The sequence below is a fragment of the Grammomys surdaster genome, unplaced genomic scaffold (assembly GCF_004785775.1).
Source record: "Grammomys surdaster isolate TR1022 unplaced genomic scaffold, NIH_TR_1.0 170, whole genome shotgun sequence".
In the NCBI taxonomy this organism is placed as follows: Eukaryota; Metazoa; Chordata; class Mammalia; order Rodentia; family Muridae; genus Grammomys; species Grammomys surdaster.
In genome coordinates, this window is record NW_021604618.1 from 11009841 (window position 1) to 11037647 (window position 27807).

General features: G+C 44.2%; 1 protein-coding gene across 1 annotated transcript in view; it reads left to right on the top strand.

Annotated features, from left to right (window-relative positions):
- Nucleotides 1-27807, top strand: part of Mpped2 (metallophosphoesterase domain containing 2) — a 169572-nt gene that overhangs the window by 137025 nt on the left and 4740 nt on the right. Inside the window, exon 4 of the mRNA XM_028767103.1 lies at nucleotides 26021-26136. Coding sequence (XP_028622936.1) covers nucleotides 26021-26136 — 116 coding nt within the window. The remainder of the gene's footprint in view (nucleotides 1-26020; nucleotides 26137-27807) is intronic.

The following is a 27807-nucleotide window of genomic DNA, read 5'->3' on the forward strand; positions in this document are numbered from 1 at the left end:
CTCCCTCCCTCCCTCCCTCCCTCCCTCCCTCCCTCCCTCCCTCCTTAAAGAGTTAATGTTTACCAACTCAGTAGTTTAATCCTGTGTGCTTGCTGTTTCACTTGTCCCAAAGAGAACCATTTACTTTCTTTACCTGGTTTGGAACTTAAAATAATTTTCTCTCCTTACAGACACACACACACACACACACACACACACACACACACAGAAGTTTCTTCTCCTTCAAAGATAGTGCATTTCCCAGAAGCTCTCATGCCCTCCTAAGTTTGGGTTCATCCATTCAATAAACGGACAGTGAGAGCAGTGCACTTGGGAGCATCCAGTCCCATGGCACACTCACCCCTGTTACAGATACTTTGTTGTGTAGTTAAGCCATTCAGACTTCAGAAAGACAGAGAATTGATCCAGCTACATAGTAGTCATTCTCTGAGACAGATGGGGACACTGCCCCCAACTGTGTTCAGAGTGTCCTGTGTTCCTTAACTTCATTTTGTAGCATTGGGACTTTAACTGGGGTCTCTCTGGCCACATTCATTTGCATCCCCCCCCTTGTCTTTTCCACGTTTTGCCCTTTCTTTTATTTTCTTTCTTATAATGGGAATTGGCGTCTAAGGAGCACAGGACACTGATCTAGGGTCAGACAAGCCCTGTGATGGGTGGCTTCAGTACCTCAGTGGTGACAGTGAGCTCCAGCATGGAACACAGTGCCTGGTTCCTGAGAGGAAGGTGACGGCGACAAGCAGTCACAAGATGTCCTATGGGCTTAGTTTACTGTCTTCTCGTAAATACTCTTCACCTCAATGATTTTCTAGTTCACCACTTCCCACAACGCGTGGCAGAAGAAGAGATGAAAGAGCGGTGCTGAGATGGACCAGTACCTATGTGTTTGTGAACAGAGACCGGATGTATTAATATTGCATCTGAGAAACTGTTCTGATGATTAGCCCATACTGTCAAAGTCCAAGCTAATCAAATAAATAACAACCAAATGTCTCACTCCATGTGCTATTTACTGAGACTTTCTGAGCAGAAGCTGGTCATTTGCCTTGGTCTAACAAAGTGACGTGTGTAGTGTGGCTGAGTGGGTGTGAGAGAAACGGAGAACACACTCAACGTGCTGCTGCACATGCTTTCATGAGTGTGATCTTCCTGGAACACAGGAGCTCCGGGATCCTCCCCTGGCTACCCGGGCACGTGGCTTCCTACAGAGTGAGCTGTGCCTGCGTGTTTCTCTGTTCTCTTTGTGGTGTCTATCAGGAGCAATCTTTATGTGTGAGTTCTATTTGACTGATGCCTCACATCGTGGATCTTAGTCACTAGCACCTCAGTTCAGTTTTCTGTGAAGCAGCCAGTAAGGATTTGTGGTCTGAAGTTTTTTATTCCATAGTTTTTCATTCCTAAGGGTCCCAGAATTTTTATTTCTTTTAATTCATGGGGTGGGTGTGTATGTATGTATTTTGACACACTGCCTCATGTAGTCGAAACTGGCTTCAAACTCATTATGTATCCATAGATAACGTTGAACATATGACACAGGCATGTACCACCACACCTGGCTTCAGAACGTCTCCTTAAATTACCACCACTGAGGAATCTTCTCTGTTCTTGTAAAGATTCTTTCCACTTCCTTTCACAACTTCCAAATAATTCTTACATCTCAAGCCCTGTGTCTTCGCTGTAGTGAAATGCTCTCTTGTGCTCTGAGCCAGTTTTCCAGGGATCTATGGCTTGTCAAACACAACTGTTTATTTCACATCTCCTCTGTGCCAGACAGTAAGTTAGCCTGCAAGGATAAGCAGGATGCAAGATGGGGATTCTGCTATGTGCAACTTTAGTGCTGATCTGGGAGGAGCAACTCTGGGTTGATTGACAGTTTCAGGGGGTTTGTAGGGAGCAAGAGAGACCCAGGGGCTGAGCTTGGAAGACTGACTTGGCCTTGGGAATGGAGAAGCATACATACAAAAGAAAAAGGAGAAAGAGAATGTAGGTTCTGCTAGGAAAGCATCTGAGGACCCCAGCTTGAAAAATAGACCCTGCTATTATAATTGGTATTGAATTCAAGGGCACAGTGGGAGGGAAATCCAGGATGGAACCACAGAATCACAGATCTGCTGCCAGGCTCCAGGGGTAGGGGGCATCATTGGGAGACACAATTAAGGCATGACCACAAGATTGTAGCCAATTGTAAGCATTTTATGTGTTACAGATGCTTCTGAGAGCTTAGTGGAAGGGGATTGTGGCGAGCACAGTATAAAGACGTACTCCCCCGCTTGCCCTTTCTATGTCTCCACGTGGAACAGATGATCTTCATTGTCCCACGTTAGCCCAGAATAATGGAAGTCGAGGGAGATGAGAAGAATAAACTGCTACTTCAGAGTCTCCGCAGCACTGGCAAGCATGTGTTGCCAGTAATAACTCCTGGGAACTCTTTGGTCAGTAAATGCTTCAGCTATAATTAAAAGGGCATTTTCTTGGTTTTAATTTCTTTTAATTAATTAAAAATAAACATGTCATCTGGGTATGGGGAGGTATAGTCCCTTTCTAGAAATAAGAAAATAATGATTACTGAGATCAAAACTCAGTATTTCCCAAGGAGGACTCTGAAGCCCCCAGACCTTGTGGGGTAGATTGATGAGACACTGCCCTTCACTATGTCCCCGTGGAGATCCTCAAGTATGGTAATACACTAAAGGCTCTGAAAAGTCCTGCAGCAAAGAGACATGTTTAACTAAGTCGTTCACCCACATATTTGACTATGGTACCCTGTTATTGTATTAATAACAATTAAGAAGTAGTACTATTCCACTGAATGCCTACCGTGGGCAACATGGTAGTAAGATTTTATTGTTGTTATTGTTGTTGTTGAGACAGGTTCTCACTCTGTAGCCCATGATGTCCTGAAAGCCACTATGTATCCCATGCTGACCTCAAGCTTGAGATAGTCCTCCTGCCTCAGCCTCCTGAGTGCTGGAATCATGGGCTGGTACATGCATCACTGTGGTGACTCTGAGCTGAAAGGTCTACACACAGGTACACCTCACCCTGAGGATAAGGAAGCAAGAGTTTGGTCAGTGATTGGTAGGCAGTCTCTACTCAGCGGACTCATTTGAGTTAAACCATTTACCAGTAGACCCAGGGATGATACATTGTAGCTTATAGAGTCTTGTAGACTTAGCAGCACTGGGCTTGCAGTCAGAGGGTCAGGACTTGTCTTGAGTTGACTCCATCAGCCTTGTCACCTTATAAGGGGTCAATTCTATGCATCTCTGTCATTTGAAAAGTGGTGACTGCAAAACCTGTCCTGATATGGCCCCAGTAATGATCAACCGTGCAGTGCTTACAGCCTAGGAACCCAGCTCTGTTGGGTATCATGTCCTGTCCCATCTTCTGTCTGTCCATCCCCCTCCCCACCCTCTGCCCCAGCAGAGAACCAGCCCTTTTATAGCGTTGTCTTTGCAGACCTAGTGGGCTCTGCTATCTGTGTCCCCCTCTGCTACTGTAGCATGGAAGCAGCAACCACAGACAGAGTGTAAAGGGACAATTCTGTTGTATCCTAATAAAGCATAAAAAGCACTCAGCAAAGTTGATCTGACCAGTGGGACACACAGTGTGCTGACTTCTGCTCTAGGTATTGTCTAACTCTGTAATTCCATTTGCATCCGAGGAAACTGAGGCACAGAGCTGTTATGTCACCTGCTTAAGATGGTATCGGTAAAGGGCAGGAGTTAAGAACTGTGTGCTTTTGCCTACTGACCTGAGCTCCCTGCTCCTGTGACATCAAAAGGCATATGCCAGCAAAGTGCACTATTGTGTAATGACATACCCTCCCTGGCTACCAAAGGCAAGTGTAGAAGCGTGGCTCGTAGAAGTTGAGCATCCCCTCGCTGTCACCACCCCAGATACCCGCCCTGCTTTACTGTCTCTACACTCAAAAGCAACTGAGATTTCTGGGACACTGTAATGCAAAGGAGCCACCTTTGTTTTTCTGGGAGTGACCAAAATATACCCATACTCTATTATAGCAACCCTGCAAATATGTAAGCCTTAAGCTTCAAACGGGGAAGTGTAGAGTTGGCTACAGATGGGCTTAATCAGAAACATGTCTGCCTAGTTCTAACACATGCAGCCTATTTCTTAATAAAAAATAACCCCATGCACACTTACCTATGCCTTTTTTCTTCCTAAGTGGAGTAAAAGTAGCCCTGGAGTCAAGTTTGAAATTATTTTCATAATTTTGGGTAATTAAGACACTTCCCAGATCTCATTAGTGAAAGCTCAAAATAGAATAATTGCCATATAATTAGTGATTGGCAAATCTTTAGAGGTTTAAAGGGCTGTTCTTTCCAGAGTGGAAGTTCAAGGGCCTTACCCCGGTTTAACTGAACCCAGGACCTTTATGATCCAGATACTAGCTCCTTCCCACTCTGTATGCCTTAGTGCCACTTGTCTTGGGCCCCCATTGTCATGGTTTTGTACTTTCTCACCCTTGTATTCCTCCCTGGTGGGAATCTTATTCTCTGACAATGTTTATGCTTGTGCGTGGCGTCTCCAGTCTGCTGCAGGAATACACAACAGGGAGAAGGCGCCTCTGTGCCCTCTAAGTATGTCCAGTCTATGTAGGGAGACTGGGCTGCAAGGAAGTACCTAATGGGAGAGGGAAGACAGATGGCTCTGTCAGCGTTAGGACATCCTGCTTTCCAGGGGATTTGAAGTGCTTTGGGAGGAGGAGAAGTTTTCTTTGCTGTTCTCAGAATAATTCTAAGAGACCATATAAGGAGTACAGCAATGGGTACTGTCTGTCAGCTAAAGTAACTGTAGGGAACTGGGGACAGAGAAGTCAGTAAACTACTGCAATTCACTGGCTGAGTGAAACATCATCCCTAGCTGATGCAGAAAGCTAGGCATGGTGGTCCATGCTTGTAATCCCAGTGCTGGGGGCTGGGGGTGGTGGAAAGAGTCAGATTCCCACACTCCTGGCCAGCGAGTCTGCCAAACTGATGAGCCCAGGTCCTACCCAGTGAGGGAATCTATCTCCAAAAGCAAGGTAGAGGGCTCGTGAGGAAGAATACCTTCTGACCCCTGACCTCCACACACATGCATATACATACACAGAAACATTTTACACACACACACACACACACACACACACACTCATCATTATCACCATAGTCATCATCATTGTCATCAATATCATCATCAGGAAAAAGCGTGAAGCTTGAGCGACCACCAACTTCTCTAAGGTTACACTGTTATATTTGGGTTCAAAGCAACAAAACCATGTCTCCTGGCCTCTGTCCACACTTGTCCCTTGGGATCCCAGGAGACCATGGAACACTGTTTCCTAAATGTCCCATTTTATTTCAAGAGAAAAAGAGGAGGAATCACAGTGTGGTGGCACACACCTTTATTCCCATCACTTGGGAGGTAGGGATAGGCAAATCTGTGAGTTCAAGGCCAGCCAGGGCTGATAGAGATCCTGTCTCAAAACAGGGTGCAGGGAGGGGGAGTACTTTAGAGTCTGGGCGTCTCAGAAATGAAAGCTTGGCCAACTGGTTTTTAAGGCCAATGACGACATTTTTAGTTGCCTCTTCACAGATTGCTGGAGACTATTGTCTTATCTTGCAAGATTTGTATAGGCCTTAAAGCTGAGAGGTGTGGAGGGGAGCAGCAGGGTGGGTGGGGTAACAACAGAAGCCATTACAGCCTCTAGAATGTGCCAGGATTGTGTCATTTGATGTTCTTCTGAAGTCTGCCTCCTGTATTAGAACATGAACTCAGGAGAGAAAGTGGTTTTCTGGTCATTTCCAGGACACAGAAGGCTCACTACATTGATTCACTTAACGACTATGTAGAACTCAGTGTGTTCCAGGCACTGGTCAAAGCATTCTGCATATTTTAACTAAGCTTTATGGTGATCTCTTAAGGCAGATGAAACATCCTATCATAGGTGGGTGACAGGAAGCAACACCGGAATGCGTGCCACTGTGGATTTGTACCACTGTGTGGTTACTGTACTCAGTGCTGTGGCAAAACACCTGCGCAGGGCGGGGAGGTCGAGGCTATGGCTGTAAATGCACAAGGCAGCTAGTCACAATGCTTTCACAGTCAGGAAGCGGGGGTGAGGGTGTGTGTGTGTGTGTGTGTGTGTGTGTGTGTGTGTGTGTGATGGGGGTCCCAGTTAATGGGATGATGCTCCCCACATTCAGATGGCTCTTCTTTCCTCAGTTAAGTAGCTCTCTAGAAACACCTGCTCAGACACTGCCAAAGGTGTGTCTCCTATGTGACAAAATCTCAGATGACAGCCAAGATGAACCATCACAATCTCTGTTCATCCACCCATTAAATCCTGAAACAACAAATCCCTGGCCACCTGCACTACAGTTCCTGTTCTTGTCCACTACCATGGGTTGCCGCCATTTGGAACGAGTTGGGTGGACCAGGCTCCCATTAAAGCAGGTTCTTATTTCTCACTGGACTCTTTACTCCCAGGCTCCGGGAGGACTCTTCCCCCAGTCAGAGTTCTTCCATCTGCCGTGTCCTGTGTCCCCCACCCCTTCTCACCCCTTGCACCTTGTACTAGTCTCAACTGTTCTGAGGTAGCAAGTCAGGAAAGCAACTGAGCCCTGTCCTAAGTTTCAGAACAGAGTCTAGAAGTATATTAAATGAAGGGACAAAGATACATTCCAGTCAGTCTGCAGAGAAAGCTCTGTGTAAGTGTTGGATGAAAGCAACTCCAGCTGATATCAGGACAATGCAGGTCCTTACTCTCCTGCAAGGGAGGCTGGCTTCGAAGCAGACTGTCACCCTCCCGGTTGCTCTCTAGGGTTGGAAGTTGACTGGGAAAAGAGAAGCTTTAAGACCTCACTTGAAAGTCAGGAACAAGCCAAGGCACTGCATATCTCAGTGATGTAGTTTGAGACACTTGCAAGATGTGTCTTGAATTTAATAGACTCATAGAAAAGCTTGAACAAACACGGAAAGGAACATCTTAAAGCAGACAGAAGGCAGTAAAAAGAAAATGCATTCTGAGTTGTGGGTAGGTAACTAAGCCCTAGGTTTTTATTGGATACCGACACTTGTGAGCCCAGCCAGTCTGAGGTAGGCCTAGGGATGACAATATCCATTAAAGTTAATTTCCTGGTAAAGGACACTTGAATCTGATTTTTTAAAAAAAAAAAATTGTTTCACTGCTTAAGTAGAAGCTGCTCTCTGTACCTCCTGCAGCCAACTCAGGCAATTTCACAGAGGTAGGTGGTACCTGTTAGAGTGCTGACAAAGCCAAGGTGACTGTCAAGCCACACCCCCGGCACAGACGATGATATTTCTCTGGGGTACCTAGAGAGTACCTACTTTAGATATGTAGGTGCCCATCTTTAAAGTCTAGAGCTACCATGACTAACTAAGCGACTCATCTGCTGTCTATCAACTAAGGCCCACACACATAAGCCTTCCTGGAAAACAAAACAAACATGAGATCCCCTACACAGTGTCCTTAGTAACTATCAGTGTGAAGTAAGTCTGGGCTTCCCAAAATATATGTGCTCATTTTCTCGTTTGGAGAATTGAGGCATACAGGCTAAAACATCACAGCAGGAGAGAGCATCCCCACAACTCATTTGAATACTTAGACGGTTTGTAAACTTGCCATATGTTTTCCATTACGAACTTTGTAAGGTAGGTGTTGTTGTTATCCACGTTTTTATAAACAGGAAGCTGATCCTCAGAAGCGTGAAGAAGGCTAACAGCCAGTCTGAATAAAGGAAGGTGGCTCACATGCTGGTTCACACCCTTCAGAGCAGTGGTTCTCAGGTTGGTTCCCAGGACCTGCAGCCTTCTGCCAGCTAAACTATATCCCTAGCCCCTAAATGCACCTAATACTTAGTTAACATGGTGTCAGGGGATCACAGGGATCAACTGTCATCTTGTCTTGATACTTCAGAGCACCACAAGGAGGTATCTAGCATCACCTTAGACTGGGTTAAAGTGCACCATCTCAGCCCCAAACCCAGACCTCTAAACCCGAGAATGGGCCTTTCAAGTGACTATTGGAGCATATAGGTTTTATCCAGAATTTCTTCCGACCTTATACAACAATTACCAAGTGTTCAGCATGCATCAGGCACTACTGGAGACAGAGCAGACAGAATTAGAGCTGCAAGTTTAAAGAGTAAAACACGCCAGGGAAAAGGCAACGATTTATATGCCAAGTTCTGTTCCTGGAGGTCAGCAAATTATGCTCTCATAAATAGAAACAATTTTCTAACCCTAAGCACTTAGTCCATTGCTAGGTAGATGAAGAAACAGCCACACGGAGGAGTTTAGTGGAGACAGCCAATATGGAAACCCCTGGTGCTGCATCGTGAACATATTTCTGGTCTCCTCTTGGAAGTGGAATCAGAAGACTCCATCAGCATTTCTTGTGGCTTGCACACTCCTGAATGCACTCTTGGGATGGGATGGAAATGAAGGGTGCTCAGATTCTGTTAGCCTGATCTCTGTCACCCTCATGGGCTCACAGCTTCCTGTTCTTCACCTTTGTGATGCTTCACAAAACATGTTCTCTCTCTCTCTCTCTCTCTCTCTCTCTCTCTCTCTCTCTCTCTCTCTCTCTCTCTCTCTTTCTCTCTGGTTTGCCAGAACCCACAGAGACAGCATAGATTTGGAATCTCCATTAGCTGTTTTTCCATGTGAGTGACCAATGTGGTTAAATTTCACAGCCATTTTCTGCTTAAGGAGGGGCCAGCAAAGCTCTTTTAGAATTTTCCATTTCTTGAAAATGTTGTAAGTTCCCAGTTTCGACACTGTTAATTGAAAGGCTTTAAGATGTCACCTTTATCGCTCCTGTCTATTCCCAGCATTCAACCCTTTCCTGTCCCCTAATATTTTTCTTTTCTTGTTCTCTTTTCTACATATTACACTGTGCTCACACGAATATTTGCTTCCACACATAGATATACTAGTGGATAGATGTTGCATATAAGGGACAGCATGAACTTTTTCCTTTCTGATATTGTATGAGTTGTAAAATAATATATAAAGCTAGTTTGTTCTTTCTAGTTCTGAATCTGTTATGGATTCTTTATTTTGGGTGTTGAGTAAGTGCTAAAAATATATTCGATAGTTGACTTAGTTTGGGTTTTACTGCTGTGAACAGACACCATGACCAAGGCGACTCTTAATAAGGACTATTTAATAGGTGCTGGCTTACAGGTTCAGAGGTTCAATCTAGTGTCATGAAGGCAGGAACATGGCAGCATCCAGGCAGGCATGGTACAGGAGGAGCTAAGAGTTCTATATCTTTTGAAGGCTACTAGGAGAAAACTGGCTTGTAAGCAGCTAGGACAAGGGTCCTAAAACCCATACCCACAGTGACACACCTACTCCAACAAAGCACAGCTCCAAATGGTACCACTCCTGAGCCAAGCCTTTTCAAGCTACCACAATAGTGGAAGTATAACATCCAATCTGAAGCTCCACGTGTCAGAATGGCTATTCTAAATGTGTAGAAGTTCATCAAGGAGCATAGGTTTCAGATCTGGTTCATTTTTTTAACTACTTGCAAATTTTATGATAAAGTACATAACATTAATTTTTTAAAATTTCAAAAAAAAGCTTAAAGAATAATGTTTGGGGGGAGTGAAGATGTAACTCAGTTGATAGTGAGCTTTCCTAGCCCACAGGAGCCCCTGAGTTGGATCCCTGCACTGCATAAGCATCATTTGTGTGTACGTGGTACATGTGTATAACCCCAGCACCTGACAGGAACAGGCAGAAGTGTGAAAGATTCAAAGTCACTTTCAGATACACAGTGAATTCAGAGCTAACCTGGATCACATGAAACCCTGTCCTGTCTCAAATAGAAAAGGAGGAGGAATTGTTTGACTAGGTAGTCTGTGGCTATTTCACACTGAGAGTGTGGCTCATCACATAGAAGGGAAGGGTGAATGGAGAGAGCCAGGGCACTGAGACATAGTAACCCAGAAATCAGAGAACAAACTTCTGTTCCCCTCACCAAAACCACTGAACCAACCACAGAACCAGTAGAAATTTATTCTCTGTAAAATTAGTAACTTCAGAAGCCTACAGATAAGCCCTCCTGAGGAGTTTGCTCAAAAATCATCCTAACTCTGACTCACCTCCTGATTCTCACCTATCCTGGTAGCCTGCAAGGTTCCATGGCAGCACAGTTAGCAGAGAAGTAGCAAGCTGATGCTGGGCTCTAGACACAAATGCGAATGTGGACCCAGCTTTGCCAGTCAAATAAGTGTTTCCCAACAAGACCCATAAACATTCCATATCTCAGAACAAAGACTCAGATGTTCAAAGCACCCTGAAGGTGACTGGGATGGCCATGAGTGACAACAGGGTAGAGGAGTGATGTCATTGAGATTGTTCGCTATTCTGGATGCTGGTCTGAGTACTTGGTAGGTATTTGACACATTACTGTTAGAGCTAGGTTGTGTTATCTCCGTACACTCAGAGAACCAAAGTGATTTAAGGAATTCTGTTTTCAAACCAAACTTGCTCACATTAATATAAGTGTGATATATCTTCAATTCCCCACTGTCTTCAAGGAAAAATCATTAGTTCCGGTGACAAATCATCGTGGTAATGAGCTTGGGTGTTACCAGCATGGAATCATAGCCCCAGTGGTAAGCACAGCACAGCTGGAGAAGGATAACCTGCCTCAGTTTCTACCTCACACCTGCCATTCACCGCCGTGGCAGCTGATCTGTGACAGAATAGTAGGAACAACCCCTGCACTGGAAGCTGGAGACAGGCAGTCCATCCTGGATTATTTGGATGAGCCTGTGTGATCACAGGATCCTGGTAGGAGGGAGGCAGGAGGGTCAAAGTGAACACAGGTTAGAGAGAGGCTGGACCAGGAGCCCCCATTTCTTTTTTCTTTTGAAGTAGGGGAGAAGGTGATTTCCCCTTAAAGCCCCCAGAAACAGGTTGCTCTGGGAGTATCTCTGCATCCATCCTGTGTGACTGCGTTGAACTTCTGCCTTCAAGAACTGTCAGATAAACAAGCTGTATTATTTCTAGCCCCTCTACTCATGCTATGTTGTTATAACCAGAGTAGAAAACATATTCCCCAGGACAAATGGACTTTCATCTCCTGCAAAGTCCTTTCAATTTGTCACTCTCTGGTGCAAAAGGAGAAAACTTGAAATCCTCTAGGTTTAGCTGGGGACAGGAGAAGGAGGAAGCACCAAAAGCAAGTGGGGCTACACTGGACTATACTTCCTAAACTAGGGCTGAAAATTATTCCTGACTAGAGTTTGTTTTGGCAAGGAAGGTAAGCTTTGACCCCGGTTTGACCTTGGGAACCTTTCATCTCTTGTTGTCTCGGTTTTCTTCTCTGTAAAGTGAAACTTTGTTTCTTCTGTAGATATTCTGAATCAAATGGGTTCCAATGCATAAACTGTGCTCGAAACAGGACTTGGCACACTAGCAGCTTTAATGCCATGGAATAAGAACAGACATTATTTTAAGCGCAGAGCAGGGCTTATAGAGTCCTAATTGCTTGGACCATGTTCAGATAGATCAGGTTAAGCAGGTTTCATCCTGCGGAAACTTCCCTGTGTTAGTTTTCCCTTTCTGCATACAGCCTGGATCTGAAAGCCACTGACCGAGCCTCTCAGACTTAGCTATAGAGTTCTTTAAGATCCAGAACAGTCTCAGGAGATCAGACATCACATGTCATGTACTGCCATGTGACAGTGCACCAAGAAACCTCTTACCTCACCCTACCATGTGGTCATGTCCCATTCACCACTGATTCATACCCTGGGAACATGTGTGTCACCGGAGCAAGGAGGCACCCAGCCTAGTTTCTAGACCTAAAACTCCAAGGCCATTTTCCACCTTTGCTTTGCTGTAGCAAAATCTTTGACATGGCATGTGGGTTGTCATATAAGCCATGCTGCTCCTTGGAGCTGGAATGGGAGCCTGGAGTTGTTGCTGAATTATAACATTTACCTTGCAACCCAGCAACCTAACAATAACTTCATATAGTTCCCAACATGGGGCAGGAACAGTGGGTTCCTCTTCAATATAAAGCTGTCAGTTCGTGAGCAAATAACTGAGGGTTTATATATCAAAATTATTAATGTATTTTTCATAGTAATTTTCAGGAAAAAAAATGTATCTTTCAGTAAAGGGACAACCGAGCTCAGTTGCATTCATTCTGAGGCCACCAAGAAACAAAGCCAACACCGTGGTGTTCTTACTTCACACAGGAAAGTCTATGTGAAATCTAATTTCTGCAGAAGTGCAGTCCAAGAACTTAAACCTTGCTCACATAAAGATAGCTTTCAAAACTTAAATACAGCATATTCAGTTAAGCGCTGGTGTTTTAGTTTGTTTTGGTTTTGAAAGCTAGAAAGAAATAAACTGGAGCCCTGTTTATTTTTAGCAGACACCTCTAGAAAACCCTGAAAAAATATTCTATTTATAAAGCAGAGAAACTGTTTTCATGCCAAAAGGCTTAGAAATCAGGATGAATAGGCCTGAGTAGCAGAAAAAGCAAACGTTTGTGTTTGCAAGATTCTGTCAATCCATCAGCAGTTCTAAAACATCTCAGAGCAATTGACCTGGTTTTGCTTTTGGCTAATGAAAGGCTACCCAGAAATTGATAAGTTGTGCTTAATTTTCCAAATAGATTGGAACTGAATGAGTGGCACAATGGGATTTTTTAAAAAAGTGAAATTTAAAATGAGTGTCTTTCATGAGTAATGCTTCAGAGTGAAAAGATAGTGAATTTAAATAATTTTCTGGCTAAATTATTTCACTATGACAGTATATAGAACATTTATAATTTCATCATCCTTTAAGGCATTAAAAATGAAAATGAAACCTTGGTTGAGTAAATTCGGCTGTAAAATACTCTAGAAACTGAATGTAAGTGACCCCATGCCAGTCGGGGGCAGAGTGGGTGGCAGGCACACTGCACCCTGCCACCTAATCTTTCTGATCAGCGATGTGCCACTGCTTTTCTAAACACTGTAGTAACAGCAATAATGATGAAACACCTCTTACTGTATGTCAAACATTCTATCAAAAACTTTATGTGGGTAATTTGTTTTAATTTTCCCAATAATATATCGAAGAGGTAGACACTGCATCCATCTTGCAGATGGGGAAACTGAGGTTTTTAAAGGTGTAGCAACTTGTCAAAGCTCACACTTCTGGAAGGTGGTTCAGACTCAGGTCCAGAGCTCTAGCCTAGGGTTCCCTGATTGCCCCTGGAGCCAGCACTGAGCCAACAATGAAGAGCTCAGTGTGAGAGGCTCAAGGAGTCTGAAGGTTGCGACAGTCTGTGTTCTGATGATAACCTAAGAGAGTGTGGGAATCTAAGGCAAACCTTCTATCCTTATCCTCAAAAGAATGGCTCTTACTTCTTCATATTATCTCCATCCATTGATTAGCCCAGGAGAGCCTAGGCCTGATATCTCTCGGGTGTCCGTCATAGCTCATAAGTGTTTCCGTTTTCACTCACAGCTCTCTGTTTTTCTGGATGGCCCTTCATTCTCTTTTCAGCTCTAATTCAGATCTCTCTTAATACAAGACCTGGGATGCAGCAGTCATTCAAGAGATGTATGAGAAGCCAGGGAAAACAAGTGCCTTCATCCATGTAGACTGTGTGGAGAATTGGACACTCTGCTCAGTGTATGGAGGAGCTGATAGTTCAAGCCACATTTTGTCCTAAGAATTTCTTGTTATTATTTCACTATAATTTATCTTTGTGTAAAGCATCTTATTGCATATTTCAATAATGGTAATTTTCTCCACCATTTTTAATGCAGTCTAAAGGATATAATTGCTTCCATTTATTTTGCTCTTATAAATAATATTCATAGTGAACAGCTTTATGCACAGCATTTTTATTTGATCTTGTATTATTTCATTAGCATATAATTTCTGAGTAGTGATTACTGGGTCGTAGTATAAGCCATGTGTTAGGCCTGTGATGCACTGTCTAGTCTGTTTTTCCCTTTTCCTATGATTTATTTTATTTTGATGTGTTGCAAGTGTACTACATTTATGTGGGTGCCTGTGGTTGCCAGAAGAGGGCTTTGGATTTGGATCCCCTGGAGCTAGAGTTACAGAAAAGCTGTTGTGAGCTTTGTGACATGAGTACTAGGAACCAAACTCAGGTCCTTCAGAGGAGCAGCAAGCCCTCAACCACTGTCCTTTACGCCATGTCCTGCCCCCAATCAAGAGTATCATCTGGATCACTCCCTTTAGCATTTACTCTAAATATCCTGGTAATTTTTTAATTATTGGGAATATTTTCTTGATATCTGTTTCATATCACTCATTTTACCAGATCTTAGGGTACACCAAGATAAATCAAAAATGACTTACAATCTTTTGGAGAAGAGACACTTACCCAAACTTTGCCTAAAATGCCTTTAAGAGTAAAGGCAGGCACACATACACACCTCAGAGAGAATGTAAAGTATGATAAAGTTCACAAATGAGGATTAGACAAAAGGTTGAGGGGATTAGAGAAAGCTTCTTGAGGAAAATATAATTATGACCTGAGCCTTGAGGGCGCAGTAAAAATTTAATGGGCAGAGAGAGGGGATGGTTTGGCCTGTAACTATCTTGTTATCCCAACCAGATGGCAGGGTGGTGACGGCTGGGATGTTGCCTCTCTTTGTGCTTAGCTCTCCCCAGAGCGCCTTGCCAGAGTTTCATAGTGGAAGGTGCTTGTAATGTTTGTTGAGCCCAATTAATAATACATGGTTGGCTGGCACTGGGTGAGGGACACCCGACCTGTGAGCCTGCCTGCACCTCTGCATTGAAGGGGCCGCGGGGAGCTTTTCACTCATTCCTCGGACTGTGCAGTCACAGCCTCCCCACTTCACTAAATCACTCTGGACTGAAACTAGTTCTTTAGAGCCAAAATGGTAGATAAATGGGGACCGGCGCTTTAACTTCCAGCTGACCTATTTGTCACTTACTCCAATTCCTCTGAGCCTCGGTGCTGCAGAAATAGGGCTCAAGGACAGACGGTGACCTGGGAATGGGAAGGCACTTCTTCCTCTTTTGTTTTATTTGTGACTTGCTTATACTGGCATTTGCTTGACAACCTGGCAAGTTTCACAGGAATTGTGACCTCCTGTTTCGTGATCCAGAAAAAAGGGAATTCAGAGAGGTTACTTGCTCAAGTGGCTTTGAAGAGTCAAAACTAGAAATCTCATCTTCTAATACCCATGCCTTTGTCTTTCTGTGTATTCTAAAGTTGGCCCGCCTTCGTTAAGGGCTGACTCCAGTGCTCTGGGATATGCCTGCTCAACATTTCCCAAGTTTGAGAAGGAGGGAAGAGATAAGCTTCCTGGTGACATGAAGAATGTACAGTAGCAAACAAAGCTGAGGAAGCAGTGAAACTAACAGTTAAATGATGCTAGTGGATGTTATAGCAGGTGTTACCCTCAAGTTCTTAATTATAGGGAAGACTGTTCTAAGTGAGTTTCCATAGAGTCATTTAAACCCCACCACAGACATGTGGGCTATGTATTATCATACCCATTTTACAGACTGAAAAACAGATCCACTATGTGAATTTACCCAGACTCATTAGAAAGCAATACAATCACCTATTATGTTCTTACCTTAAGACAACTGTTTGGCATGGTGGATTTTTTTTTTACAAGATATTTTGAGTTTATACTGATATATTAAAAGGTGACACTTTGGGTTTCCACTGACCCTCAAGTAATACACGTTTTTCTCATAAGTCAGAAACTCTTCAGAAGCCTTATTCTTCATTCAGGTGAATTTCTGTGGGCTAGGGGCCCAGGATCACAGTGGTGAGCCAACTGAAGCTTCTGGTCTACCTCCTCAACTTCAGGCTGCATTGGGCTTTCACCACCACCTGCCAGCCACTCCTCTGTGGTTTCCTTTTCAGGTGATGGGCTCTCTACTAGTGAATTCCTCCCCATCTCTATCCCCTTTGTGCCCCAACATTAGATAGTATGTTAAAGAAAGCAGCATTAGCGACATAAGTGTCAGACACATACACTCTGAACCAAACCAAGCACAGTAAAGTGTTACTCTGTCCTGTAATGTGCCATCCTCTCTCTGCCATACCAGCCCCTCCTGTGTTGTCCTCCGTCACAGTCTCCCTTATGATGCCAGCCTCTACCGTACTAATGTTATCACACCATCCTGTATCATACAGACATTTATTGGTCCATCCTCTATTGCAGCATCCATTACACTCTCCTCTCTGGTACCACCCTCCCTCTACTACCCTGGTGGTACTATGCTCTATTGCTGTCTCCTCTACTGTACAATGATCTCTTCTGTTTGGGGCAGAGACTTCATCGGTTTTCCTGTATCCATTACAATCGATCCCTGAGGGTTTGCTCTGTAACAAGACAAAATCCAGCTGACCCTGAGCTCACCTCTCTCTCCTTCTCACTCTTTAAAACTTGAGTAAAGCAGGCTCTGCTTGCTTGGTTCTCGCATGTCTGCAGGTAAGCACGGGGGAGGAGAAATGCAGGTGTTCTCTGCCCAAGTACTGGCAGTCTTCCCAGCTCTTTTCTCTGTCCTGTTCATTCTGTGCCTTAGCACCAGCCAGGCATGTAACACACAGTGCCCCCTGGCTTGATCTCTTTGGGGAGATGGCTTTTGTGTTTCCTGATGGTACATCCACCAACATGTTAGGAGTACTTGAAGGGAAAGGTAACTTCCCTGCAGTCCCACCAAGCATTCCCTGGGTCACTTCTCATTTGGGAACTCATCCATTTTGAGAACTGCTAACTTATTTTTCAGGTCATTTGGAGTTTTCTGGCGACTCTGAAATTAGATTGCCTAGAAAGGACAGCCAGAGTTTAGAGAATTCTTCCCCTTGCACCTTTACGTCTGAAATAACTGTCTGTTGTTGTTTTTTTAAGAACGCTGTAGTGGATCCTCTTTGTCTAGCATCTATCTTGCTAGAACATGGCTCACAACAGGCATCCAAACCAAACGGTACCCAAGGGATGAGTGAATGCCCTGGGGGCTCACCAAGCCATCCTCACTTGGCTTCCAAGCCACTAGGTGTGCACTACACAAAGAGAATAACTGGAATTCACTTTCTAAGCCTCTGTATGGCCAGGCTTAGTCCTGGGCATGCACTTGGCATTCTGAAATCTTAGGCAAACAATGAATACTGCATTTCAAAATGATGGGATATCAGTCAACCACAAAAGGAGTGGATTTTTGACACCTGGTATATATGTGTGTGTGTGTGTGTGTGTGGGTGTATATATATATATATATATATATATATATATATATATATATATATATAGAGAGAGAGAGAGAGAGAGAGAGAGAAATAAGCCAGACACAAACAGATAGTCGTTGTCTGTTTTCACTTATATGAGGTTTCCAGATTATATCTGACTGTGTAGACAAGAAGTGTAAGAGTGTTTACCAAGGGCTGGAGGAATAAACCAATAGGAAGCTGTCATTTGATGATGAGTTCAGAGTTTGAGGGTGGATAGCAATGACAGTTTCATTGTGAATATACTTAATAGAAAGAATCCAATTATACCTGACACAATTACGGTAAATTTTGTATTGTGTTTATTTTATCCTAATAAAATGTTGTCCATTTTCCTCCTTATAAGATAAAATGCTACTTTTCATTCTTTCTACCAGTTTTGCTGCCCTTTTTATGATGCGTTTGTATTAGATGCCATTGCTGAAGAGTCCTCCCTGCCTGAGGGGGTGGGGAGTGAGGGTTTGAGGGGTGGGGGTTGTAAATGCAGCTCTCATCCTGGCTGCTCAGGACAAGGCACCATTTGTGATAGTGACAGTCTGAGCAGGGGACACCTCTAGTCTAACTAAAGATATCATTGATGTTCTTGGCTGCAAAGTAACACTTCTGTAAGCATCAGGTTATATCCAACTCCTCTCCTGCCCACAAAAAGTACTGTCTGTCATGCTATGATCTGTCCTATGCCTTGCTGGACTCTCATGGTATGATGAGTGGATTCATCTTCTCAGTCACATGGAGGAGGGGCAGAAAACATGAAGACACTGAAATTACCTTTTTCTCTGCTATGCTGGAGTGTGTGTGTGTGTGTGTGTGTGTGTGTGTGTGTGTATGTGTGTGTGTATGTGTGTTTTATGTGGATGTGGGGGTTAGGAGTGGGGGTCATTGTGTGTGCCTGTTACAGGGTGGAGATGTTTATGGCAGCGTCACATAACTGGGTGTGGAAACTGGAAATGGATATCAGGTGTCCTCCTCCACCACTCTCTGACCGAGCCCCAGTGATCTTCCTATCTCTACCCGCAGCCCACTCAGCTTTGTGGTTACAGGAACACACAACCACACCTGGCAATATGGTGCAAGGGCACTGAACTCAGGTCCTCTTTTACCCACTGAACCATCTCCCCAGTTTGCTCTTCCTGCTCAGAACTTGTTTATAAGATTAAAGGCCAGGATGCTTGGAAGGGCTGTGCAGACACTGTAACATTATTTTTAATAATTCATAGGGAGCCATGTTTGAAAACAGGTCATAATGTCTTGTTTCTGCATTCCTAAAGCAAGCTCTGTGCAGGCTGCCTCCTTTCCAATAGGGGAAGGGAATGGTAGCAGAGGCTTGCTTCTGATGCTTGCTCCTTGTTAGTTACAAGACAGGAGGAGCACAGTTAGCATGTTGGAAAGGACGGCAGTGTCTGATCCTTTGGCTCAAGAAGCCCCACCTGTAGGTCATAGGACTCAGGGGACTACCTGGTACCATTTCATCCTTTTGCATACAGGAGAAACAGACCACATAGTCACCCGGGACTGCCCTTTATCAAAACAGTATCGTTTCATCCCAAGCACCTTATGACTAAAGTCGATACTACAAAGCCCTAGTGAAGAACTGGGGCAAGACAGCTGTAGGAAGAAAAGCCTGCAGTGCCCTTTGGAGGCAGCTGAGCCAGTGTTCTGGTGAGGCAGGCTGTCCAAGTAGCTGCACAGGGTAGAAAGATTGAAGTGGGGTGTGTGTGTGTGTGTGTGTGTCCTTGATTCAAGTCAGTCTGTGGGCCAAAGCAAGACATCTTTTTAATTGCACATGAAAGTAACTTGCAGACTAGCCAACAGAAGGACCTGTGTAGGAGATGGGAAGGTTTCTCAAAACCCAGAGCTTAGAGGGAAAAGCAAGGCAGGGAAGGAGGGAGCATGGGTGGAGGAGAAGGGGACAGGTGGCTGCCTTTCATCTGGGTATTCAGGATGACACATCTGGTGTCAGGGAAACTGCTCTTTCTAACTGACAGGGAAGCTTTGCAAGCAGGGGAGGGCTCAGGCATCGGGTGAGCTGGAGATCACGAATTACCATGACAGCTTCATGGCATGTGGAGTGCGGGTGATTTTCACCAACAGTGCTTAAATTAGCTTCTCTTGGACCTAGTATGATGTGCAATCGGAGAGGGAGTGCCAGGCCTGAGGAAGGAGGATGGTGATTCCGAAGGGCCCCTGTCTAGGAAAGAAAGTACATGTGAAAACTGGCCCCTACTTTCTGAGTTTGATTTAATGGAGGTCCCAGGCAGCACTGGTACCATTAATTAGTAGCTTGTCAGTTCCTCCAGTAAAACCTCTCTGAGTCCTCTATTATAAATATTCCAAGGACCCTGACTACCCCAACTCTGAACTTCCTCAATTGAAGATCTTGCCAAAAATCTAATCACCTGTGCCAGCCAGCTAAGCAGCCTTGACGAACTGTTTTTGCCCTGTGCACTTGCGTTTCAGGGATTTGTCTGAGCAAGACTGCATGAACGAGTGAGTGAGGAAGTGTCTTTCTGAAAAATCTTCCACTCAAACAACGTGAGCTGAGGAAGTGCCTTTTAATAAGTAATCAGCTGGAAGAGATCAGGCTGTCTGGCCATCTAATAATGCTTACTGGATCACTGGGGACCTTTAAAACATTCTGGAGCAGGGCGCTCTATGATTTGTTGAGTATTTGGCTGAAAATTCTAGAAAGAAGAGCCTGAGCAATTCTCTGCGTGTACACATATTTACACATGCGTGTGTGTGTGTGTATGTGTGTGTGTGTGTGTGTGTATGTGTGTATTTAATATATCATATATAAATAGAAACTACAAATTAGCATTCCCGGGTCATGTCCTGCCAAAGGTTTTACATACAGTTATTTTTATCTACATTGGAAGATAACTTTTTAATACAAAGATGAGGAATCTGAAATTCAAAGAAGGCAAGGAAGTGATTGACAGGTGTGGGACTTGAACATGGATCTGTTTGACTCCGTAATCCATGCTCTTAACCTCTGCCTATCAAATAAGTATGGCTGGCTTTATAGACCCTGCGGGTTCTCGAGACTGTAAGGAGGCCAGCCTGCCAGGTCCCGCAGCTGGGTGTTTCAGGAACCGTTGACCTCTCCTTCAGAGAGACTGAGGAAATGAAAGAGCGACACCTCAGGGCTTCTAAGCCTTGCAGAAGTTCTCAGCAGACCAGGACCCATAAGATCCCCAGTCTTTGTGGTATAGCCAGCTCAGTTTTTGTCTTCCCATAGAAGGTGAACAGTGACCCAAACCAGGACTTGGAACCAGAGCAGTGTACCTGAACTCTAGTTCTGCTGTCTGTAAATCCTGCTTTCCCAGGACAGGCCCTGCCCCCTCTGAAGTTTGTGGAAGGAGTAAACAGCCATTCTCTGTCCAAGCCTCCTAGGATTTATGGGCAGCAGCTCCTTCTGCCTGCACTGATGCGCTGTGTACTGCAAACACAGATGACCTTTGCAGCGATTTCATCTCAGCCTGCTTCCGTCTAGAAGACCTGAAGTTTTTTTTTCTTATTGACGTTGTTTCCAACTAGTTCTGCCTATTAACTCTCTTGACTCCTGCCGCTCTAGTAAGTCCGTCCACAGAGGCTAACAGCTGGTAATTCAAGAGCCAAGGTCTGATTGGTGCCTTGAAATCGTCCCCAGTTCCTGTCCATCTGAATCTTAGGTCCAGTGCTTTCAGGCAGATGGAATTGCTCCCCTTCCTTCCAGACCTTTCTAATCCCTCCCCAGGAGGGGACGGGTTTCAGGCACAGATTGGCCTACTAGCATGAAGGTGCTTTGTGAGTCCTTTTCTTACAAGTTGGTTCCCATGTGGTATTTGTTAGTCACAGCTAATTATGAAGTCCTTGGCCAAGGCACTAGACATTGTTCCTTGGGTTCCTCCCCCCTCTTTTTCCCCCTTACCCCCTGTTGCTGCAGAACAAAACCTATTGTGACTCTCTGGAGGTTGGCTATGCACATATTTTCCAGTGAAACTCTGATGGGCTCACTGCTGGAGTCTCATGTTTCAGATTCAAACTGAACTGGATAGAGCATTATTCACTGACATTGACAGAGCCCGCCCGCCTTTGGTCTGCGCAGACGTTTCTCCCACACTACACTCGGTCCCTCACAGGCAATTTAGACAATTCACTGAAAATAATTCCCAGCATTACTCAGAACCTGGGTAATCTGTACAGAATAGTATAATGTTAAGAGCATTACATCATAGGAAGCTCAAGTGCCAGGTGTCGCCAGCTGCCCTGGATGGCAAGGTTGCAGAGTCTCGTTCTGTTCCCTGGACAGACTGCCTCAGCATTCACCTGTGCTGTGTACTGGGCTTCCGCAGAAAACTTCCACATCCTAAAAGCAAGCTTGAAATGCACAACTCAGTCCCTTCATTTGTTCATTCCTTGGATGAAGAGACTGGCCACTGCAGGTCCTTCCCTTACCTAAGGTCTATATTAGCAAGTGTATTTGAGGACAGAATGAGAGTTAGAACCCAGGTCTCCCAACATCCAGGGGCCCCATTTCTTTCCCTGTGCTGGGCTGGTTCTGGAAAACATCACTAGGCTGCTTTTCTCCCTGGCTTATTGCCACTACCTTCTGTGAAGACCTTCCTTATGTGCAGGAGACAGGAACTGTAGATGAATGGGAAAATAGCAGCCACATCACACTGTTTTCCCTAAGCCACCTGGCAACCCGTGCCATCTTCTGGAATCATCCAGCATTCAGACTGATGTAACTGCCATTAATTTTCCATTATATTCATGAGACCCCCACATTAAGATCACGTGAGAGTTTTTCTCACTATTATTTAACAGAAGACCGTCGACTGGAGTTGGCCCATTTGGGGTTACATGGTAGCTACAAATACTAGTGCTGGAGATGATGATAAATTGCTATCACTAATGGCATGCTTCTACCTAAATGTAGACTGAGACTGCGTGGTTAAGGAGTGCTGGGAGGAATTAAAGCCAATAGTCTAGATAAAGGCTCTGTGTAAAATATATCAGGCCCTGATAAATGTTCCTGTCACTGTAATGTAACCGCTCACTGTCATATACACAGGGCCTTGAGTTCAAATAAAAGCCAGATACATTAAAACTTTGTCCTTAACTTAGACCCTTCTGCATTCTGTCACAAGCTTAACATTAACCAAACAGAGTTTGGGTTATCTATAGACCATGAGTTCAGCCTAGTCTTTCTCTGGAAGCTTATAAAACTGAGCACTTCCTGAGAAGGGGAGGATATGACTATGGACTTTTAAGAGAAGAAGCTACACGAGGAACATTGCAAAGACTGAAAAAATGAACTCCTCTTCCTTTGACTATGAAAGTCCCTAGGGTGTCCTGGGGCTCAAAGCTGCCTGTCTCCAGCAAAATGAAGCCCCTTGCTGCCCCCACAACTTGGGTGTGCTTGGGACTCTTTCAAACTCTTCTTTATTTTCCAGCCAAACAAGAACCAAAAGTCCAGAAGCTTGTTTTCAAAATTTAGGAAAGCAGATGTTTTTGCTTATTTTTTCTTTAGTCTCTCTTCTGCCAAAATGCAGACTTTTCGCTGGGTTCTGTAGTTGTTTTTCTGTTTTGTTTTGTTTTTACTTTTAAGACAAATCTTGGACAAGGGTCACTGTAAAAGGAAGAAGGGTAGACATTTCCAAGCCAGGGAGCTCTCTTTTTTAAGACCTGAATGAAAATATGCAAGAACCCAATGATAGGCATGCTAGAGCCCATGGCAAGACTGATAGATTCCTTTCTAGAAGAGTCTCAGGCTTTCTTCCCAGACCTGATGCCTGGGGCTGCCTAGTTAATCAGGAATATGACAGTGAACATTGCTTTCTCACAGAATTCTGGTGGAGAACATGCTGTACGCCAAGTAAGGCCCAGTACTACTCATGGGCCCTATAGCTCCCAGCCTGCTAAAACATGGTAGACACTGATTAACTTCTATGGCTTCTGTAACCAATCAACAGGAAGTAGTATCAACACACAACATGAATATGTCATCATATTTGTCAGTGTTAGTCAGAAGTCTGACTCTAGTCCTGCTGAACTAAAATACAGGAGTGATAGGGTTGCATCGTTTCTTTTGACAGTCTCAGGGAGTTGTTTTGTTTTGTTTTTTTTTTACAGAAAGTATCTTATAGGATAGCTCTGGCTATCCCAGAACTGGCTATATAGATCAGAGTGGCCACTAAATCAGAAATCTGCCTGCCAAGTTCTGGGATTACAGGGATATGCCGCGATGGTCCATCAACAATTCACTTTTTGAGTTTACATTATCTCAGTTTTCAAGGCCACCATCATCCCTAGCCTCCTAGACGTCATCCTCCATCTTCAAAGGTGGAAACATCAGGTTGAGCAGTCTCTCATTGTTCCACTCAGGTCACCCATACTACCCTTCAGAGGCCACTCTCAGAGGCCTTGCTTAGTCACAGTGAACCCACCTGTATGATCCAGCACTATGTCCCTATTTTAAGGTTAATGACATTTGCCACTGGAGATATATTCACAGGTTCTAGGTAAGAACAATATGGACCTTTTAGCAGGGAGCACTATTGCCCAGAACAGATAACACAGCTCATTTTTTAATACAAGTACAATGGTTGTATTTAGTAGAGCTTTCAGTTATAAGAAGTGGAACCTAACAGAAGCTAATAAAAAGAAAGGATCTTGCTGGTTCATATACTTGGAAGGAGGACTTCAGATCGAGTAAGACACAGCTCAATCCGTTTGTCTAAAGCCATTACTGAAGCCCTCTTTTTCCTATGTTGGGTTTCCTTGGTGGTTGGTTCATTCTCAAGCAGAGAAGGATAGCTGAAGCATCTTCCAGTCAATTCTTGAGACTAGGGGGAAACCTGACCTCATTATCAGTGCTAACAAACTCTCAGGGATGACACTCAGCTGCCCAGCTTGTACACTTGTAAGTGAGTCACAGGTAGATTATGTACAGACAAATATGACATTGTCACCAGAGGAAGGAGAGAGCTGGCTGTGCCAAGACAGCAGGTGTCTACTCCTTACAGCTTGATTTCAGAACCATAAAATGAAGATAGCATTTGTCTTCAAGCCACAGACAAACTTGAAAGAGTCCAGAAGTGGTTCATCTACGGCAAGTAAGTTATTGAGCTAGTACACAGGAAGAGGGGTTGGCATGGTAGTGAAATCTGGTTGGAACCAGATTGCCTTATTTTATGTCCAAGTTATGTTTACTTAGTTTCATTATTTGTAAAATGGATGGTAATGCTATCCATCTCGGGAGCACTAAACATTGTGAGGTTGAAGTATGCAATGAAATGCTTAGACTAGAACCTTGATGATGTAAATACCTAACGAACAACAGCTGTCTTCACGATTGTTACTATTTTATTATCACGTTGTTGGGCACAGATGGCGTGGGGACTTGGAAAGAGGGTACGAATTATATCGGGTACTTTACTGGGTTCTGCTTTCTAGCTGGAGCCAGTCTCTTCTTTCATGAACTTTTTATCTTCACCATGGAGAAAAGGTTGCTACTGTTACCTCAAATGTGGGTTTTGATATGATTACAATAACCATCTTTCTGCCCATGACATTGGCTGTGCATGTCCACCACCAAATATTCTGTCAGTGTTTCTGAGTTTGGGTTCTTGATGGAATCTTGTTAGTTTGCCCAGTGATTGTCTTCAAATAAGAGTGCACAGTGCATTTGATCAACTGTGACTGGCAGTGGGGGCAGGTTAACCTGAAAGGGATAGTGGAGTGCTAACAGGAAATTGACTCATCTTGTTTTTTTGCAAGTGTGCAGAGCAAAATACAATTTCCCTAAGGAACAAAGCAGCCATTTTCAGAAAATACTGGTCAACTTGAATGTTTTGGATGAGGACAATTGGAAATCCCTTGTAGAAGCAGGATTTCTAAAGATAAACTCTCTCTCTCTCTCTCTCTCTCTCTCTCTCTCTCTCTCTCTCTCTCTCACACACACACACACACACACACACACACACACACCACACAGGACATTTGTAAATGAGGAACTTCCAGGGCCAGTTAGACAGACAGACACCTCCCACTGTTTTGCTCATATAGTCTCCATTTCAGAAACTCACCCCTGAAGCAGAAGCAGCTCTGGGAAGATGCTCAAAGATGCTGTTGGAAGCAAACTCCAGAAAGATCAGGGATATCCCCAGAATCCTCCCTTTGGTGGCGGGAAGAGTTTTCTGTGACCCCCTTTCACTTTTCAGAGCCCCAAGGCTGTTCTCAGCAGCCTCTATCCAGAGTGTTCAGGAAACTTCAGTAGACAGTGGAAAGCCAAGTGTCCTTTTGTCTGAGACTTTAGCAAGGACCTCTGCACCAAACTTCTGTGGTAATGGGGGGGAGGATCAGGAAGTACTGCCGGTGTTTCTTATCTCTGCAGCACTAAGGGAGATTGGGAATACTTTGGATCAGGGCTGGATATCTTGGGATATCCACTGAGCACTGAGATTTCGGAGGAGACAAAGCTTTGTCACAGTTTTGATAGAAGCCTGCTGGGAAAGTCTCCACTGTATTGGCTCCCATGCCCCTTTCTAGTTGAACAATTCATAGGCCCCATGCCTGCTTTCAAATGGATTGGTTTTGAAGCAGTCAACAGAAAAGGAGCCCGCTGCCAGGGCCAACCATCAAAAGAGAAAAGAGAGCATCGCAAACTGTGGGTGAATACTCGTGAGAAATATGACAGTCCAGAGGCTCATTCTGCTGGCCTGACCCGAGTGTGTTATCTTCCCAAAGGACCCCGTGGTTTAATGGATGGGGCTTTAACCTACCCAGAGGCCAGTCTCTGCTGGACAAATGGAACCTCATCCCTGAAGGCATCGACATACTCATGACACACGGACCTCCTCTAGGTAAGTAGCCCAAAGTTGGGGCTTTTGTCATACAAAATGTTCCCCTCCTGCAGCATCATAAACAATGCTTTGGAAACATAGTAATTTTTCTTCAGAAAAAAAAATGAATACAAAAAAAAGAAAGTCAATGTCTTTAAAGAAACTCAATGTGGAAATTAAACTCAGCAATTCTGCTAGGCTTAAAGGCTTTCAGGTGTTCATGAAAATATTTTTTTTTCATTTATTCAAGTCGGGGGGAAAAGTTAAATGAGCATGGAAAACCATAGTCTTTTAAGCTTGGTAATTTATTTTAAGAACTGTATTCGCTTCACACTAAAGGGATAGGGTGGGACATGGAAGAAGACAGAGACCTACCAATCATAGGCGTTTGAATGGCAGGGAAATGAAAGAAACTTTTGTTCAAAGGGGCTCATTTTCCTTTCACACATAGCACTGGGCCTGGGGTATCTTTAAAGGTTAACATTTGAGATGATTATATGAGAAAAAAAGTTTTTTAAAGATGAGATATTTTCAGTAAGGACTTGTCCTGAAAATGACTTACAGATAGGTATTTTTTAGACATGCTATAACAGCATTCTGATTTATATAGTCTCTGGGTGTCAAAGCCACCACCCTAGTGACCCAGATTGTTGGTCAGAAGATGGTTATTTGATTTAAATAATTCGATCCTAATCATCGGTGAGCCCATTACTGGTTTGGCTTGCTACAGGACATCTTGAGCCAGGATTCACCAGCCCGATCTCACCATGTACTTTGTAACAGACACTTCCTGCTAAGCATGCTCGGAAGGAAAATGCAAATATTTCAATTTAAAGGCACACACTGATATTTCTTTGTTTCTTTCTTGTGAGGGAACACATTTTTTTTTATATTATTTCAATGCATGGTATTAATAGAGTTTTCTTGGTCATACTGGGTTGAAGGTAACTTTCATGATTTCTGTTGCTGTTTACCTTGTTAAGTATGAACCTCCACTCTACCAGCCTCCAGAAGAAAACATTCTATTGCTCATTCGCAATGCATATTTAATCTTTGGAGATACCCCTGTTAAGAACCGATTGGCTCTGCTTTCCTTCCCTTACAAAGGGAGGGCTCCTGAACAAATGGAAAGAAGAATGTAGGCTGAGGCCGTGGAGCCACGTGTTAGTGATGGTGAAGTGGGAAGGAAGGCCAGTTCTGTTGTAGTCAGTGTGGTACACATGGGACCTCCATGCCCACACGTCTCTGAAGCACTTCACCTCATCCTGCATTCCCTAAGACTGTATTTGCCAAAGAGCGTAGTCAATCATTATCAGTTTACTTCCTCATTTAGACTAATGTAGTCAGTACATTGCCAGCCAAATAGTTTGGCTAGCATAACTTACTCAGCAAGAGTACACTGCAGGTACATTCCAGCCAGCTTGATTCCTCCACCTGTGAAGCCTGACTGGGTGTAGATCATGGTGGGAGTCCTGGATAGCTGCAGTCTGACTGGGTGCAGATCATGGTGGGGGTTCTGGATAGCTGCAGCCTGACTGGGTGCGGTTCATGGTAGGGGTCCTATATAGCTGCAGCCTGACTGGGTGCGGTTCATGGTAGGGGTCCTATATAGCTGCAGCCTGACTGGGTGTGGTTCATGGTAGGGGTCCTGGATAGCTGCAGCCTGACTGGGTGCTGTTCATGGTGGGGGTC